At 32.9% G+C, this 18,173-nt stretch overlaps 1 protein-coding gene across 1 annotated transcript; it reads right to left on the minus strand.

The window, feature by feature from the left end:
• Positions 1 to 8,421: 8,421 nt before the first annotated feature.
• Positions 8,422 to 18,042, minus strand: sec22c (SEC22 homolog C, vesicle trafficking protein). Its single transcript, XM_056450345.1, has 7 exons — positions 17,883 to 18,042; positions 16,866 to 17,077; positions 14,296 to 14,459; positions 11,319 to 11,498; positions 11,094 to 11,212; positions 9,734 to 9,799; positions 8,422 to 9,634 (listed from the first exon to the last, which is right to left on the minus strand). The coding sequence occupies exons 2-7, from the start codon at positions 17,045 to 17,047 to the stop codon at positions 9,434 to 9,436; spliced, it is 912 nt and encodes a 303-aa protein (XP_056306320.1). The 5' UTR covers positions 17,048 to 17,077; positions 17,883 to 18,042; the 3' UTR covers positions 8,422 to 9,433.
• Positions 18,043 to 18,173: the final 131 nt, after the last annotated feature.

Below are 18,173 nucleotides of genomic sequence, written 5' to 3' on the forward strand. Positions count from 1 at the left end.
AACACAAATAAATTGTTTGCAACAGTTTTGCATGCAACACTTTTTTCAGTGAAGAAGCACTGCATTAAATTATATTTTCCATGCCATATCTTTCAAATCAGGACATTTTTTTACCCCAGTATATTTAATGGAATTTCTATGCTAGCCTGCCGCTAATAACAACTCCTGTGTTTAAACCATTTTTGTCTCTTTTTACGCTTTAACAACCAAATGGATGCTTAAGTCTATGTAACAGAATATGTTTGAATTACATTACAACATCGATGCTTATGACCTTATGAAATTGAAAATCGTTGCACAAAACTTTCAACGGAAAATGGCTGAAAACATTGTGCATATAGCCCATTGGTCTATAAACTAAAGTGTTACCTAGAAGTAATAATAAAAGAAGAAAAAAGTAAGTCATACAGGTCTGAAATGACACGCGGGTGTCTAAAGAATGAGCAAAATTTCATTAATGCCAGAACTATTCATTTAACATTATGTTTGAGCTATGTGCTAAGACTTTATTAAATGTCAGCCCACACATGAGATTTAATCAACGCAAAACATGTATAAAACCAACAATCTGATTATATATATTGTTTGGTTTAATCAGATGCTGCCAAAGAACTGCCTCAATTAACATGCTTTCTGTCTCATGTTCCAAACAGTACAAAACGTCTCTGGGGTGTCTCGTTTTCACTGAGAGGACAATGATATATCAGGACAAAGAGCATTGTAAAAAATGATGGAGATGGTACAGTACCGGACATGATTCCTGTGGCTCTTTTGTTTGCCGTAGAGGCTCCTTTCAATCCAAAATTGTGAGGCCTGTGAACAATAGCAATCGACATTCGGTCACCAAGCATTGTGGGAAAGCTTATTTGGTGAAGATCCTACTCAATTTCAACCCGAGTGCAGAGTCCAGCTGAGAGCCGTGTCAAGTACAAACGCATTATTATACACGGAGCAGTCAGGTGTGCAAACCGCTTTGACAGAGACTCGGATGCAGAAATTAACCTTTGAAAAATCCATTTCCCTTCTCTGATTGGTGCATCTGTGCATGAATGAACCTAGAATTACACGTTTGGTTGTAATGCATATATATATATATGTGTGTGTGTGTGCCACAGAGACATAAAAAGAGGTCATGAATAATATCAGAACATTCTGAATAGGGATAAACACTTGTTGACACACTTTTTAAAAGATGAATTGAATGAGACATATGGGTGATGCACTAAGGTATTTATTTAAGCAGTGCAAGACAAGCGAGAAAATCGTCCTGTATAAAAAGTCATTAAACTTCCTCTGATTAATGATTCATGTCCAATAATAAAGATGTGGCTCTTTTACCCTGGACATCCGCATTTATCATTGAGAAAGAATGTTAACAGATGCTGTTAATCACAGTTTTGTTAAGATAGTGTTAAGGGTCGGAGTAAATCTATAACTTTAGGAAGGAAAAAGCAAGGCATAATACAGGAAGACTTAAATTTCTTAGAATTTCTGACAAAAACAATGGTGGCTTTGTTTGCTCCCTAATGAAAATTAACAATCCTTTAATAATCCTTTTTTAGCATATATTTACTAGTTGTATAACCACAGTTTTACTACAAACACCATGGTTATACTACTGTAGGGTTAGAGTAACAAATACATAGTTAATTTGTGATTACAGTTTATATAGATCATTTTGTAAAATTCATATATTTCCCATGTATTTATTACATTATTATTATTACTACAAGGCACTAAAGTAAAATATTCAAACCTCACTCAAACCTCGCCGAGTTACATAACATTTCTTATAAATCCATCAATAATAATGTTAGAATTAAAAGAAATGTCTACTTGTATGCTAGAATTATTTCTGCAATTCTACAAGGAACGTATCAGAAAATACTGTTTGTTCCACAGTTTTTCCACAAATTATCACAATTTTATACCTTTAATAAAATGTAAGATTTACCTAAAAGTACCGAATTACATCCCCTTTAGATTAATAATGCTGTACAATAAAGCCTGCATGAACCAGAAGTCACTGTAAAACCCAATAAGTTAAGACAACTCAAACCGTTTGAGGAAACCGATTGCAACAAACCATTTGAGTTAAAAACGAATCTATATTACTGTGTACTGTACTGTGAACTTACTCTGTTTAAGTTGAAGGAGGTATTTAATTAACTCTCAACACTGTGTTTAAAACTCTTTTCAAATGAGTAGAGTTAACTTTCAGTGAATTTTGAGTTAACTACACTCATTTCATTTGATAAAGCTGACTGTTGGGTTTTACAGTGTGAGACTTATTTCAGTATGTTGATGTACTTCCAACTGAAACAGAATATTGAGTAGGGGTTGGGGCTTTCTTTTTGCAAATCATTCCCTTATGGCAAACTAATGGTAAGAGGGGTGTGGTTAAGAATACTGTGGCAGAAACTGATGGACCACCACACCAAAGCATATGGTCAGACTTTACTTAAAGATTACTAAAATGAGAAACATATTTCAGTGGATTAATTTGCGCAGATTAATTGTTCACTTAGATAATAGTAACGTGTGCTAGCAAAACAAACACTATTAATATATATTTCACATCTACTTTAGGCAGGGGTGCTGATAGGGGGGAAAGGTAGGACAATTCTAAGGGCCCACGCCATTTACTATTATGGGACCCAAACAAAAACACACCCTCTTCAGTTTTGTCCACGACACCGATACCCAAACCACCAACCCTTTTTTTTAAATTAAAGGATTAGTTCACTAAAAATGACAATTTATTCACCCTGTGGTTCCAAAACTATACGAGTTTCTTTATTATGTTAAACACAAACAAAGATATTTAGAAGAAAGCTAAAAACCTGTAACCATTGACATCCATAGTGGGAAAAAACAACGCCATTGAAGTTAATAGTTCATTTTTAGCACTTTCTTCAAAATCCTTAGTTTGTCTTCATCAGATTTAAAAAAGTCAGATTTGGAGGGCCAGTAAATGCTGACAGAATGTTCAATGTTCAACTACCACTTCAGGTTTTTATATCACCCATAATGCTGACAAATACGGATGCAGCATGTCTGGATTAAATTCATAGAACATATTTTCTCAACTAGAAAAGATGAAGCTGACTCAACTCCCATAATGTAGTCATTAAAAATATTAAAAATGTAGATCTTCACATTCCAGCAACATGGCCTTCTTCAGGATGCATTTTGCTCTAAAGGTCATAAACAAACTAGTAGTTATCAAGACCAAGTGATTGGTCAATGGGGCGTATAGCTTCTCTTTGTATCCAAAAAAGTAAATGAAAACAAAAACATTATAATAATAATTATTACGATGAATATTGATAACAGAAAAAGGTTTAACAACTTTAACAAATTTTTTCTAAGCTGTTACAAAATAAAAACTTATTCACAACATGAGTGTATGCGATTTCAGATGCACCCATGAATGAAATGGCGCTTCAACAATTCCTTCAAAAACAAATTAATTCAAGAACAAAAAGAGTCATTGACTCATTCACTCAAACGATTAATCTGAAAACAAAAATGAATTCTGAAAAAGTGAGCACAATTAAATAGTTTACTCAAGCTACTAACCAAAAAATGAGGCAAATGTGTAAAAACGACACTTTCAATTTTGTTGTGTTTAATTACAGAAAGAACCAAAACAAACTCTACATTATACAATATTTATTGAAGCAGTTTCACAATCTGAATTGTGATTTTGGACTTGTTCTAAAAGTTCTCAGTACCTTGAAGTTGTCCAGAAGTTAAGAGCTGTTGGTTATCTCCCAGCAGCGGCAGGGCCAGAACTCTCTCTGGCTGATCCCCTCATGCTTGTTTAACACAGAAATAAAATGGATCAGTGCAGCAGAGTGATCTGGGTCAAACCTTTGCTCTAATCTGTTGGACTGAAGGTGACTGTATACTGCCAAGCATTCAGATCCCTATTGCCAAGCAAAAGACAGCAGCATTGGATATATAATGACAGTTCCAGACTTTTTTTTTCTTGTTTTTATCAAGACTCTGTGACCTTCACCATCGTCCTTGAGTAGCTGACATGCAGCAAAACTGTCCTAAATCGAGTACATAAAGATCACATTTTAAACCATAGCCTGCCCCCAGAGGATTGACTAACAGAGGTGATAAAAGCTCTTGAAGTTAATATTAGACACGTCCCAGATCTCGACCTAACATAGACCTGTAGAATATGAACTTAAAACCTCAATAACATATGAATATTATTAGCCTAAAAGCAGACCTTATTTATGAAGTAACTCGACTCTCACCAGTGAAGATTTAACCAAGACAATGTTTCTTTCGATCAACATAGCGAAACTGAAATGAACTCAGATCACATCTTTACCCATTCAAATAAAATGGATAAAGATTTTTTTGGAAAAGTAAACTAAACCCTTATTTAATCACGTTATATTACGTTTGCGCTCATAATGCACGCCTTTCTGAATCTGGAAATCAATAGTTTTATACTGCCACCTAATGTTTTGATACCTGTACTACATTATAAATGTCATGATATGAATGTTGAAATGAGAAAATGTCTTTTGTGATTATGAGAGTCATATTAAAACATGCAAAACTGCTTGAGAAAATGGTCAAATAATTGGTTATTCATTATGCAGTTATGACGATATGTTATTCAATATTAAAATGTTAATTATATGAATGTGAATGTAAATGCACTAAAGCTAACAACCTACATTCATTTGAAATGTACAAAGTCTATATTTTACAAAGAATTCAGTCAATTATGATAAAGTGAAACAGCACTTACATTTGAATTGGAAAGTAGATGAAATTGCCAGAAATTTACAGTACAGGAAAATCTGAAAGGCTTCAAATTAAAGGCTTTGCGCCATTTAGAGCATCGACTGAATCATTCATCATTCCTGCGATGAGTTGTACAGAGAGATTATTTTAAAGCACATTATTGAAATACTGTAAAAACTACTTTTGTACATTACAACTTCATTTCACAGAGGATTACACAACGGGAGTCACTAGATTTTGGAACATTAATTCACACACATATTTAGGATAATTTAAAAAAATCAATCTGGATATTGGTCAAAACAAAAAGGTTTCAATCTCTCCTGTAACATCTTCATTAAACCTTTTCTCTGAGCAAAATATGATGAAACATAATTATACATTTTTACCAAACTCACAAAAATGTCCTTCAGTGTAAAAACTGTTTGTATATCATAAATCTTGTCAGCAAGTTTACAACAACAATCATTCATTCATTTTCCTTCGGCTTATTCCCTTTATTCATCAGGGGTCACCACAGCGGAATGAACCGCCAACTTATCTAGCATGTTTTACCCAGCGAATGCCCTTCCAGCTGCAACCCAGCACTAGGAAACATACACATTCATTCACACACATACACTACGGGCAATTTAGTTTATTAAATTAACCTGTACTGCATATCTTTGGACTGTGGGGGAAACCGGAGCACCCAGAGGAAACCCGCACGAACATGGGCAGAACATGCAAACTCCACACAGAAATGCCAACTGGTCCAGCCGGGACTTAAACCAGCTACCTTCTTGCTGTGAGGTGACAGTGCTAACCACTGAGCAACCATGCCACCCACAACAATCAATGTATGGCATATTAAAAGGCTTTTTTTAGAGATCAAAACACTAATTAATTGTCATTTAAATATTTAAAAACTTGCCACTTTCCTTATATAAATATAAAATAAAAATATATAAATATAAAAATATAATATATAATAATTTAAAATATATTTATATATAGCTTGATCACTTACTTTTCAGGTCAAATTAAATATTTATGATAATTTGAATGATGAAAGAACATTATTTCACCCATATTTTGATACATTGATGTACAATTTATATTGGTATTCATGAAAATTGTCATCGTTTACTTACCCTTGACTTGTTCCAAACCAGTTAGATTTTTTTTTCCTGTTAAACACAAAAGATGATATTTTGAAGAATGTTTGAGTCTGGTAACCATTGACATCCATAGTAAGAAATTAAATATTATGAAAGACCCATAATCTTCGAATGATCTTCTTTTATGTTCAACATAAAATGTATAAAGATATATTATTAAAATTATCCACACATTTCCCAATGATGCGTTGCAGCTGAATGGGCATCCGCTGCATAAAACATATGCTGGATAAGTTAGCGGTTCATTCTGCTGGGGCGACCGCTGATTAATAAAAGGACTATGCTGAAAATAAAATGAATGAATTATCCAAACAGTCAAATAATACAAGCACACAGATTTCTTCAACTTCTGATTTATATTAAATGTTTGAATCCATTTTAACAACATGGAAATAGTGCTCACAAAACTACTCACGTTTTATAAGACTCTTACTTGGTTGCTGGAGGTTTGTGTTGGTAGAAGTTGGAAAGAACTCCAGTGAAACAAAACCAATCCAGATTCAAAACAGTGTCTATTACATTTACAGATCACTCAATAATAAACATTCTGCCATTTACTTACTTTCAGGTTGTTCCCAATTTCTTTGTTTCCATTTATTTCCATAGTATAGAGAAATATTTAGAAAATCAGTGGGGAGCAAAACTGCTGCTTTTGAGTTTATAAAAAAGTTAAGAAGTCTAGAACAACTTGATAATAACCAAATGACTTAATTGTTATTTTTGCGTCAACTATCCCTTAAAGCAGGATCACTAGCATGTATTTAGATATAACTGACACAGTCATTGAGATCTAAAAACATCAAATGCAGATTTATGCTAGACCACATCCATCTCAAGCTACTATTATTCATGAGTGTGATAATAAGTAATAACCTCCAGCACCAATTACAGTTCACCGACACATGGGCTTTAAAAATATGGGTCACAAATGCATGAGATAAAGTTCATCTAAATACAGGCCTCTCGTTCGTGCTAAACACAATTAATCCAAACTACAACATGAAAAACTATTTTTTATAAAAATACAATATCTCATAGATTTAACAAACACAGTACTCCATGTATGTATATATATCTATATATATGAGGAGAGAGTAAATATGCATTCATTTAAAAAGTCACCGTAACCTCAATCAAATTATAATTTACAAGTGAGTCATTAAAATACCTTAATTACAAATGTGTCACATTTCTTTACCATGCAGTCCAGGAAAGAAATCATTGATAGAAATATAGCCCTTATATTACCTTATTACAATTAGTATTTGATGTACTGCGCACTGGTGGTGATTTAAAATGGTCATACATACAGTATACTCTCACTCCTCTGTTTGGATCGCTGTAACTCTATTGTGTTAATAAGGCATTGACATGAACATACTGTAATTAAACACAACGCTAAATATTATCCTAGACTAAAACTTTACATGCAAGCTGCTGCTACAACACAGCGTAATGACCTCTCATTTGTTATTTAGAAGCACAGCTTGCTTGTAAAACGTCAGGAATTTGACTCTAGCACAGATAATTAAATCTATACTTATTTTCTGCCTGAAAACTAATTTCCAATTACCTTAAAGGAACACTCACCATTTCTTTTCCAAAATAAGCTCATTGTACAAGTCACCTAAAGTTAAACAGATGAGTTTCTTCCATATTTGAATCCATTCAGCTGATTTCTAGGTCTGGCAGGAGCATTTTAGCTTAGCTTAGCATAAATCATTGAATTTGATTAGACCATTAGCATCTTCCTCTAAAAAATCAAAAAGACTTTCAGTAATTTTTCTATTTGAAGCTTGAATCTTCTGTAGTTAGGATGTGCACCAAGACCAGTCAAAATTTAAAAGTTGCTATTTTTTATGTCCATAATACTATGAACTATACTCTCATTCTGGCATAATAATCAAAGAACTTTTCTGCAGTACCATGGCAAGATATTAATAGTCTAATGCAGGGGTGTCCAAACTCGATCCTGGAGGGCCGGTGTTCTGCAAGGTTTAGTTCCAACTACAATCAGACACCCCTGGGCTAGCTAATCAAGCTCTTATTAGGCTTTCTAGAAACTTCCATGCAGGTGTGATGAGGCAAGTTGGAGCTAAAATCTGCAGGACACCGGCCCTCTAGGACAGAGTTTGGACACCCCTGGTCTAATGCGATTCAACGGTTTATACCAAGTTAAACAACAATGAGCCTATTTCCAAAATAGTGGAGTGTTCCTTTAAACAGAGGCTGATTGCTAGAGGAATAATAGCAAGTGCACAGTCTACATATTCTCGGTGTCGGTTTAATTTGACAGGACACATACTAATTATTTCAAGCATGTTAAACTGTTGAATGATTAACGTAAACAAACTCAACTTCATCTTAAGTTCATTAAGACTTCTCATATTGTAATACTGTCTGCTGCAAAATAAACAAATGGGTTTCATAAAGAATAATAGTGCAAGATATTATTACATATTAATATGTAAACTAAGCTCTGTAAATAAATGTATGCGGACCAAAAATAATGGTTATAAATGATATAAATGCAATTTTTTGTATTACTGTTTCCTTTTGCTAATTTGATAAATGAATGTATTATGACAATTTGTTGAAATCATTTCAGTCTTTGGAATGAGTATTATATAAAAAGTTGGCTACTTAAAAGTTTCTTTAAACAATGAAGACTAGCTTAACAAACTGAATGTATATTTTTACAAATTATATAACTAAAATTTCAACAAAAAATACTTATAAACCTACTAACAAACACCGTTCAAGAGGAAAACAAAGTGTTTTTGTTAATTACAAAATTTCCTTCATAAAATAAAATGACAGACCCAAAACCAAAACACTTTCAGTTCATTTATAGCGACAATTAAACTAATGAAAGTTGAAATAGATGGTTCTTTCAACTCAAAATCTGCTGTTTTTTTATTCAGTGTGGTCACCAAAATGTAGGTCACTTTTTTCTTCAGTACATCATTGAAGACAACGTTCAGCTGAAAATATATTCATAATTTCACTACATAATAAACCAGTGTATCATCAGGAACCACAAGTATTAATGTTGATTTCCCTGTATATGCTTTTTGACCCTCAAAGTGCCAAAGATGGTTATTTCAGCTATCAATCATCTTTAAAGTTCTACTAAAGGGTTAATTGAACTATCCAATACTATAAATTAGCTTAAGCAACTTTAAGTATTCTTATTTTGCAGCAAATAAATTAAATAACATTAACTTAACAGAACCAAATTCATATCTTTTCATTGAGTTTTTCATATTACATTCACAACATAAGTTAGGTAAAACTTGATTTCTGATATGCATTAATGTAACTGAAGACCCCTGCCAAAAAAAAGCTATTGCACTCACCATTCATGTGATACATAATAAACTTACCATTAGATTAAAGCAAAAGTCAAGCAAAAATCAAATAACAGTTTAGGTGAGCCACGAGGTCGCCAGTCTCATCTGATGTGTTTAATCCTCACCCAGAGTGGGCTGAAGTCCTCATACTCCACAGTCTGTGATTCTGTCCTGCAGTTTGCGGTGGAGGGTGAGCAGTGTGGAGAGACAGGCCACGGACACGTGGAAGACCAGCTGCCAGATGTTCCTCGGGCCGAAGAGAAAAGCATTGCATAAGACGATGAGAGTCAGGAGAGTGAAAGATTTCAGCTTCTTCTGGCAGGTGTGGAACAAGTACAGATGACACTGGGTTGGAGACAGAGAGAGTTAGAAAGTTTGCATTTCAGATTAATGGGAAATCAGAATGCGGCATTTTGCCACATGCAAAGGAGTATTATAAATTACCTGGCAAACGCAGCAGAGAAATGACACAAGAAATGCCACCACATTCCACAAACCATCATAATCATCCTGGAAAAAATAAAAGGTCAATTATCCTCTAAAATGATTTACTCATCACTTGCCTGAAAGGTCAAAATGACTGACGCTCTTTATTTATTTATTTATTTATTTGTCAGTTTGTTCATTTGTTAGTTGGTTCATTTGTTAGTTCATTTGTTCGTTAGTGAGTTTGTTAGTTCATTTGTTCATTCGTTCGTTAGTTCATTCGTTCGTTCATTGTTTAGTTTTTACGTTAGTTCGTTTGTTCGTTAGGTAGTTTGTTCGTTAGTTAGTTCATTAGTTAGTTAGTTCATTAGCTAGTACATTAGTTAGTTCATTAGTTAGTTCGTTAGTTAGTTAGTTCGTTAGTTCATCTAAAAAGCATATACAGGTTTATTCTTGTAATATTTTTTATGCATGTTTGTTTAGATTTTGTTATGAATTATTATTTGACCTAGTTTTTTAAAATAACAAAATAAGCACATCTTAACCTAATCCTTTAATTAAATAAGTCCTTTTTTCCCTTAAATATATATATATATATATATATATATATATATATATATATATATATATATATATATATATATATATATATAAAAAAAACTTTACAGTGGCAGAGAGTTTTTTTGGGTTCCTCTGCTTGTTTAAAACATATTATAATATGGCATTTCATTACCACTAGATGACCTTAAAATTCTATATAGAGCAAATTAACTGGACCTTTGGCAACAGTCTATTTGCATTCAAGCTTACTTTAAGCATTACAAACTCTGTGTACGTGCGAGTATGTGTGTGTCTAAGAGAGAGTGTGTTTGGCATCAGGGATGTTTAATAATCACTTTTCTTTATTCCTGTCCATGTGTGTTCTAGTTTGTATCAGACAATTAAACAATGTTTTTAGACCAACAACACAAATTTCCAATGTATCATTCGCTTAATTGTGAGTAAAGGATGTGTTATTATTAAATATATATATATATATATATATATATATATATATATATATATATATATATATATATATATATATATATATATATATATATATATATATATATATATATCAGCCACATTATGTATAACAGAAGCACTGCATTATGCGTTACTAGCACAAAAATAAAAGAATATTGTTTTAAAAACATTATATTTATAGCATTGTCATTTTTCCATTTAACAAAATTCACTCTAAAATATAAAATAATATTTTTAGAGTTCTTTTAAAAATGTATTTAGACATAATAGAAAAGGAATGCAACATAATAAAGACTGTGTTGTCCCAAACTAACCGGCGCAACAATAAAATTTTGTTTTAAAGTGTTACCTGGAAGGTGTATTCGATAAGATGAACACCACGGATAAGGTTGAGCGCCGCACACAAGATGTTAAGAACCAGTGAGAGAATCCCTGGTGCAGAGACTGGCTCCAATCTCTGACTCTGACCTTTAAAAATCAACAGAGATCAATATCAATAGATCACAGCTATTAGTCAATGGCCAAATTAAGATGTCTTCCTTATGAATAAATTCTATTGATTATGACAGCAAACCTGATGCAGCTGTTTGCTCCACATGTCCATTGGCAGCTCCATTGCTGAGAACCACATCCTCCATGGTGAGAACCTGAGGGGGGCTGCTCCGGAGGTCTTCCTGCACCTCGGCCAGGGTCACCTCCAGAGACGGACCCCCTTTCTGGTTATAATGCTGCTGAAGTTTTTGAATGGCACTATCTGAAAGAAAACCATCAGACAAACTCATCATGATTAGTGAATGAATGTATTTACAGTATATAGCACTTTTAATGTGTATTGCTATACATCCAAAGCACTTTAAAATATTATCGGATGGGGTCTCACCTCACCACAAGCTCATTAATGCTATTAATAATTTAATTACACCTTTAATGAATTAAAGTGCATGTGAACCGGAAGTTGCTGCAAACTTTTATTATAGTATGATGACACATTTTCCACTGAAATTGAGTATTGAGTAGAAGGTGGGTTTTATTTTTGCATTCTTTCAGTTGCAGCAAACTAACGGTAGGAGGGGTGTGGCTAAGCATATTTCACCCAAGACCAAACAAAACTGACATCATCAGAGAAGGACAGCCATTCCAGAGCGGTTCCAGATACATAATGTTTTGGTATTGGTATGCCTACTGAATTTTTTCAGTGTTGTTTTATTTTAGTATTGTTTTAACTGAATTTGGGACTTCTAGATTTACATATCTTCATTATAACGAATACTGCATTCCAGAATCCCAAGACTAATCTTTTTAGTCTAAGCCTTTTCAGTTCAGTGAATAAAACTTCATCAGACATTACATGGTGTACTAATAATCACAAGGCACTTTCTGTTTTATTACTTTTGAATATATATATATATATTTAATGATAAAAAAGTTTCCATTTAAGATGCCCCGAGTAAAAACCAAGCTGAGTATGAGTGAACATGGTCATATCATACTCTTTACTACTAGTTACGCACACAAAAAAAAAAATAAACATCTCACATATTACATTTCCATTTGCCGAAAGACATCAATTAAGCAGTTTTTGAACAATATGTTAAGTGGCATAACAATTACCTATGCCAAGCCATTTAGTGTCACAGCTCAAAAAATTAATTTTGTCTGAATTATTTATAATTCTAAGCTACTTTGAAAATTATTATATTTAAACAACAAACTGGAGTAAAAACTGTCTTTTAAAACAATGCCTTTTCTGTTTGAATATACAGTGGGGGAAATAAGTATTGAACATGTCATGCCTTTTCCTGAAAATAATATTTCTAAAATAGCTGTTGACATGGAACCCACACAATACAAACATATGCATTGATCAGGGGTCCATTCTTCGTACCTTCGTAATTCATTAATATTCAATTATCCATGTGAGCAAAATTACATAAAATTTGTAGTAATCGATTTGTTAAATATGATACGCAATAACTTTACACTTCTGTTGTGGGCTACAGGCTTCACATTTTTGTGTGTCAAGAGTATTTACCAATTTATTTAGTTTTACATTTAGAGCTGATTTTCTTCATTATAGTAGCCTATTCAAGTTTCTTAATTGGCGTAGGGAATAACAGGCAGTTTAAATTAATTTTGCATCAAAAAAGCATTTTGATATCGGTAAAAGTATCAAACCACTTTTCATATTAGCTGTCAAAACATATGCATGACTGCAATAATTAATATTCCATTTAAAAAAAAAGTCAAATATTGTGCATGTCTATTATTATACACAAATTGTACTAAAGCTGGTACCTTAAAAAAAGTATGCGTTTGTGTCAAAAAAGTCCATATTAATGAATGTTCTCTTTGAACCCCTTAAAGAGAAACACCCTGTGACAGTCTTTGTACTTTAATTTCAGAGTGCAGATTGCATAAGTTTTATTTATATATATTTTTAAACTTAATATATATATATATATATATATATATATATATATATATATATATATATATATATATATATATATATATATATATATATATATATATATATATATATATATATATATATATATATATATATATATATATATATATATATATATATATATATATATATATATATATATATATATATATATATATATATATATATATATATAGGCTTGAGCTACCAGAACTGTTGCTATGACAATAACTCTTGCATGAGTTTTGATCGTGTCAAATCGTCAATAACCAAATCCAGCTAATTAAGTAATCTGTGTATGAAGAACAGACCCCAGGTGTGATTTTTTTCACAGACTTCAACAGAGTGTAAACATGAAACATAAACATAAAAATGTCTTGTTCTGTGGGTCTCGTCTATTAAATCCGATCTTTATTTTGTATTCTCTATTGGATTCAAGTCAGGTGACTGGTTGGACCATTCTACAGCTTGATTTTCTTTCTCTGAAACCATTTGAGAGTTCACTTGGCTGTGTTTAGGATCATTGCCTTGCTGAAATATCCACCCTGGATTCATCTTCATCATCCTGGTAATGTAGATGTTGGACACATAAATTAATTTATAATCTAATTAGTTTTCTTTTCATTTCGTAAATGTATTTCTTTGGATGTTACCAACATCCTGTGAAGATTTCAAGTCAACAGCACCTTTAGAAATATGTTTTCTGATAAAAAAGGTGATGTGTTCAATACTTATTTCCCCACTGTATGTATATAATTTTATTTGAGGCTTGATTATTACATTTAAATTTAAAATTTGAACTTACATTTATATTTATTTTTATAAATATGATTTGGGCTTTGTTGGAAAGTGTAAGTTAATTATTTATATTTTACAGCATTAGCTTTTTTAATCCTTAAGAAAATTTATTCAAAGACAGCCACAGTTTCTTTAATAAACCAGTGTTTACAAAAAAATAAATAATAATAATAATAATATTTTATGGCTAGTTTCCCCCAAATCTGTCAAGTTACCTGTGGAACCCTCATTTTGGTGTGTGTTACACCCCTTGGTCCTAAATCATCTTAAGCCTATCAAATCAATAACATTTTAATCACCCTACCAAACTCCAGAAATGGGTACGGCCTGTTTGCCATGGCCACTGCAGAGTTGTCAAAGCATGCTGTGAATTCCCAGCGCAGGTCCTCCAAGAAGCAGAAGGCCGTGGCAGCAGGGAGCGCACAGGCACATACGCTCATGTAGGACACACCCTCACATGAGAGGAAGCTACAACACAGAGAGACCAATTAGTTGACAAATGACTTCACAGGGCGGCCACCGGTTTCCTTGGCTTATCTTGGACTCTGGAAGGGAGGCAAACAATGTCAGGCGCTTTCTTATAGTTCCTGAATCTGATACGGCAACACTTGAATATAGCTCAGGATTACACAATTTAGAACTAATAATATTGTTTTTTATTATTATGTTTAAGAAATTTTCTAAACGTGTCTTAAAATACAGAATTACATTAAATGTGTATGTTTATTCTCCATCAAAGACATATAAACATGGTGCATATTTGGGTTTTAAAAATAAAAACACTATTTTTTCTATAAGATTTTTTTTACATTAACTGACAAACCACTTTGAGGTTTTTAAAGGGATAGACAAATGAAAATTTACTCAACTTTGATTAGTTCCAAAACTGTTAGTTTAAGTTTCTTTTTTCTGTTAAACACAAAGGAAGATATTCTGAAGAATGTTTGGAAAAAAAAACAGCCATTGACTTCCATAGTATTTCTTTTTCCTACTATAGATATCAATGGCTGCTTTTTACCAACATTTTTCAAAATATCTTTTTTTGTGTGCTCAGAATAAGAAATTCATAAAAGTTTAAAACCTGTTGAGAGTGAGTAAATGGTAAGGATATTTTTTAATATATTTAGGTGAACTTTCCCTTTAATTGACAGATATCATTGCATTAACTCAACTTTTTTTGTTAAACCAATAATAGAACTTGTGCAGGAAAACTACCATAATGTGACAGAAAATTTTACCAATCAGAGGGAGATTTTTAGTTCCATCCACTTAACAATTGTCAGTCTCCTTACACTCATAAAATATATAAATATTTGTATATTTTCATGTTCTCACATACGCTGCCTGACAAAAGTCTTGTCGTCAATCCCAGTTGTAAGCGCAACAAATAATAACTTGACTTCTAGTTGATCATTAGATTAGATTTTTCAGATGAATCACCTGCTGAACTGCATCTCAATCATCACAAATACTGCAGAAGACCTATTGGCACCCGCATGGACCCAAGATTCTCAGAGAAATCAGTCAAGTTTGGTGGAGGAAAAATCATGGTTTAGGGTTACATTCAGTATGGGGACGTTCGAGAGATCTGCTGAGTGGATGGCAACATCACCAGCCTGACGTATCAACCCTTTGTGCTGCCCATTACATTACAAACCACAGGAGAGGGCAAATTCTTCGGCAGGATAGCGCTCCTCATACTTCAGCCTCCACATCAAAGTTCCTGAAAGCAAAGAAGGTCAAGGTGCTCCAGGATTGGCCAGCCCAGCCACCAGACATGAACATTATTGAGCATGTCTGGGGTAAGATAGAGGAGGCAATGAAGATGAATCCAAAGAATCTTGATGAACTCTGGAAGTCCTGCATGAGCGCTTTCTTTGCCATTTCAGATGACTTTATTAATAAGTTATTTGAGTCATTGCAGTGATGTATGGATGCAGTCCTCCAAGCTCATGGGAGTTTTCACTGCACCATGACTTTATATTCTATACTGGACATTATTTCTGTTAAGTGACATGACTTTTGTCTAAGCAAAGTCAGATCTTCATGTCCTAATTAAATAATTAAAAATTAAAAGGCATGATCATATTTTTTTTGTAAAATAAGAGTAATCTAGAGGCCTTTGCCTTTCATATAAGCCACTTCTGATACCAAATGATCATCTAGAAGTCAAGTTATTATTTGTTGTTCCTAAAACTTGGATAGGCAACAAGACTTTTCGTCAGGTAGTGTATATTTTTTTCTATAGATGCAACCAACAACTTTAAATGGATAGTTTATTAACCATTTTTTTGCTCATTTAACTGTGTCATTTGCTTCCCAGTGATGGGTTGCAGCTGAAAGGGTATCCGCTGCATAAAACATATGCTGGATAAATTGGTAGTTCATTTCGCTAGTGCGACCCCAGATTAATAAAGGGACTAAGCTGAAAAGAAAATTATTGAATGAATGTGTCATTTGCATGCCTCATAGTAATTAAACATACAGTTTTATACCTTTGCTGACTGATTTTCATATACTGCTTTGCTTCATATTTCTCCTTGTAGTTTTTTGGTTTGTTTCATGGCTTATAACACTTTAACAAAGACTCTTTTTTTTTAAATGCCTATAGGAAAATATTCTGTAACCAGTATTGCTGACAAACTGCTGAAGCACTAATGCACATTACGTCACTGCAGTTGCAATATATTGAGAAATGGTGTACAGTTATACCCTTACAAAATTCACATATCCTCTTTATTCTCCTGCTTTTTTAGCAATTTAGCATTTATCATTAGGTTAATAATATGGGATGACTCAAGCTCACACTGCAGGCTTTACCCTTGATTTCTAGCCCACATCTTTAACCTCTTCAAGACATCATAGTGTACTTACTAAATGTTGAGCTCATGACCCTTGACTGTCCCTCTCTCTGGTAAGACATTCAAGGATTTCGAGATGACTTTGAGCTGTTGCTTTTTCTCCTGAAGTTCCTTGTCATGCAGGAAATCAGTGGAGGCGGAGAGAGGGAGTCCGTCCCTGACCCGGACCACAAAAGCAAACAGGATCAGTGACATGATCCTCGTGAAGCTCTATGAGAACACATCCTGAACACACAGCACAAGAGAGAAACAGATCATTACTTTTAAGTGTATTTTTCACCTTATTATTGCCTGTTAAGTACACTAGTTAACAAGGACTAATAATACATAATGCTTCTAAATCGTGTATTGATTTACTGTATTGATTTTAAAGCAAACAAATACATTATTAAAACTATACGTTGTTTTCTGTAAATAATAATAGTCTTTTATTGTGTATAAGAGTCATCAATATGATTTTATATCTGAATCAAAAGAATAAAATCATGTAATGGAAGAATTTAGATGTAAGAATATGTATACGCATTATATGCATCTAAGAAACTAACTAAACTAATTTACATTTAACATTTAAAAGCATAATAAGCTTTCAGGCTGAAACATTTATTAAATGAGAATGAGAAACATAAATTCTGTAAGGACACTACTGTTCACATTATTAACACTCATATTGCATCTATATACAACATATTGCATACATATTGTTCTGCTCAATGTCTTTCATTTTAAATAAATACGAACATCAAATTAAATGTCCACAAATGCAAACTATTATAAAAATATACGAACATTCATTTTAAATTATATTATATATATATTACTATTAATAGTTTTAACAGTGAATGAATCCAACACCAGCTTGTACGAGAGAGTGACCTTTGTTCAATTACATATATCACACTTGCAAAATCTGTCTATAGTATATCACTACATGTGGACTGAATGTTTTGTTTCTGTTATTTCAGTAGTTTAAATACAGTAACACTGCTAGCAGGTGCAGATGCGCTTTAACATTACCTTCATCCCTTACCTTACAATAGTTCAGTACATTCACATCGATTATATGAAATGATGAATTTTTAAAATGACATGAGTATTACAACATAAATATTTATAATAACATTAACGACAGCAAAATAATTATTTATTACTTAATGGTTTTAAAACGCGACTACGGGCTTTTTGTTTGTCTCTCTGGATTGTGGGAAATAAAAGCGTCAACGGATGTCTTTATTTCAAAATAAAAGTCATCCAAAATCAGCCTTAAAAACTGAAATGTGGGTTTATTCTCGTGTATTTTATTTACTGACAACAATGATTA

Source organism: Danio aesculapii, chromosome 24, assembly GCF_903798145.1.
Source record: "Danio aesculapii chromosome 24, fDanAes4.1, whole genome shotgun sequence".
In the NCBI taxonomy this organism is placed as follows: Eukaryota; Metazoa; Chordata; class Actinopteri; order Cypriniformes; family Danionidae; genus Danio; species Danio aesculapii.

What these genes read in the sequence shown, in the direction of transcription:
- sec22c (XM_056450345.1), bottom strand. Translation starts at nt 17,047, where the DNA reads ATGTCACTGATCCTGTTTGCTTTTGTGGTCCGGGTCAGGGACGGACTC. An exon ending in GTACCCATTTCTGGAGTTTG is followed by an intron (nt 11,499 to 14,295) that starts GTAGGGTGATTA and finishes GTTTTCTTTCAG; the next exon opens with ATAGTGCCATTCAAAAACTT. An exon ending in TTCTCTGCTGCGTTTGCCAG is followed by an intron (nt 9,635 to 9,733) that starts GTAATTTATAAT and finishes TCTCCAACCCAG; the next exon opens with TGTCATCTGTACTTGTTCCA.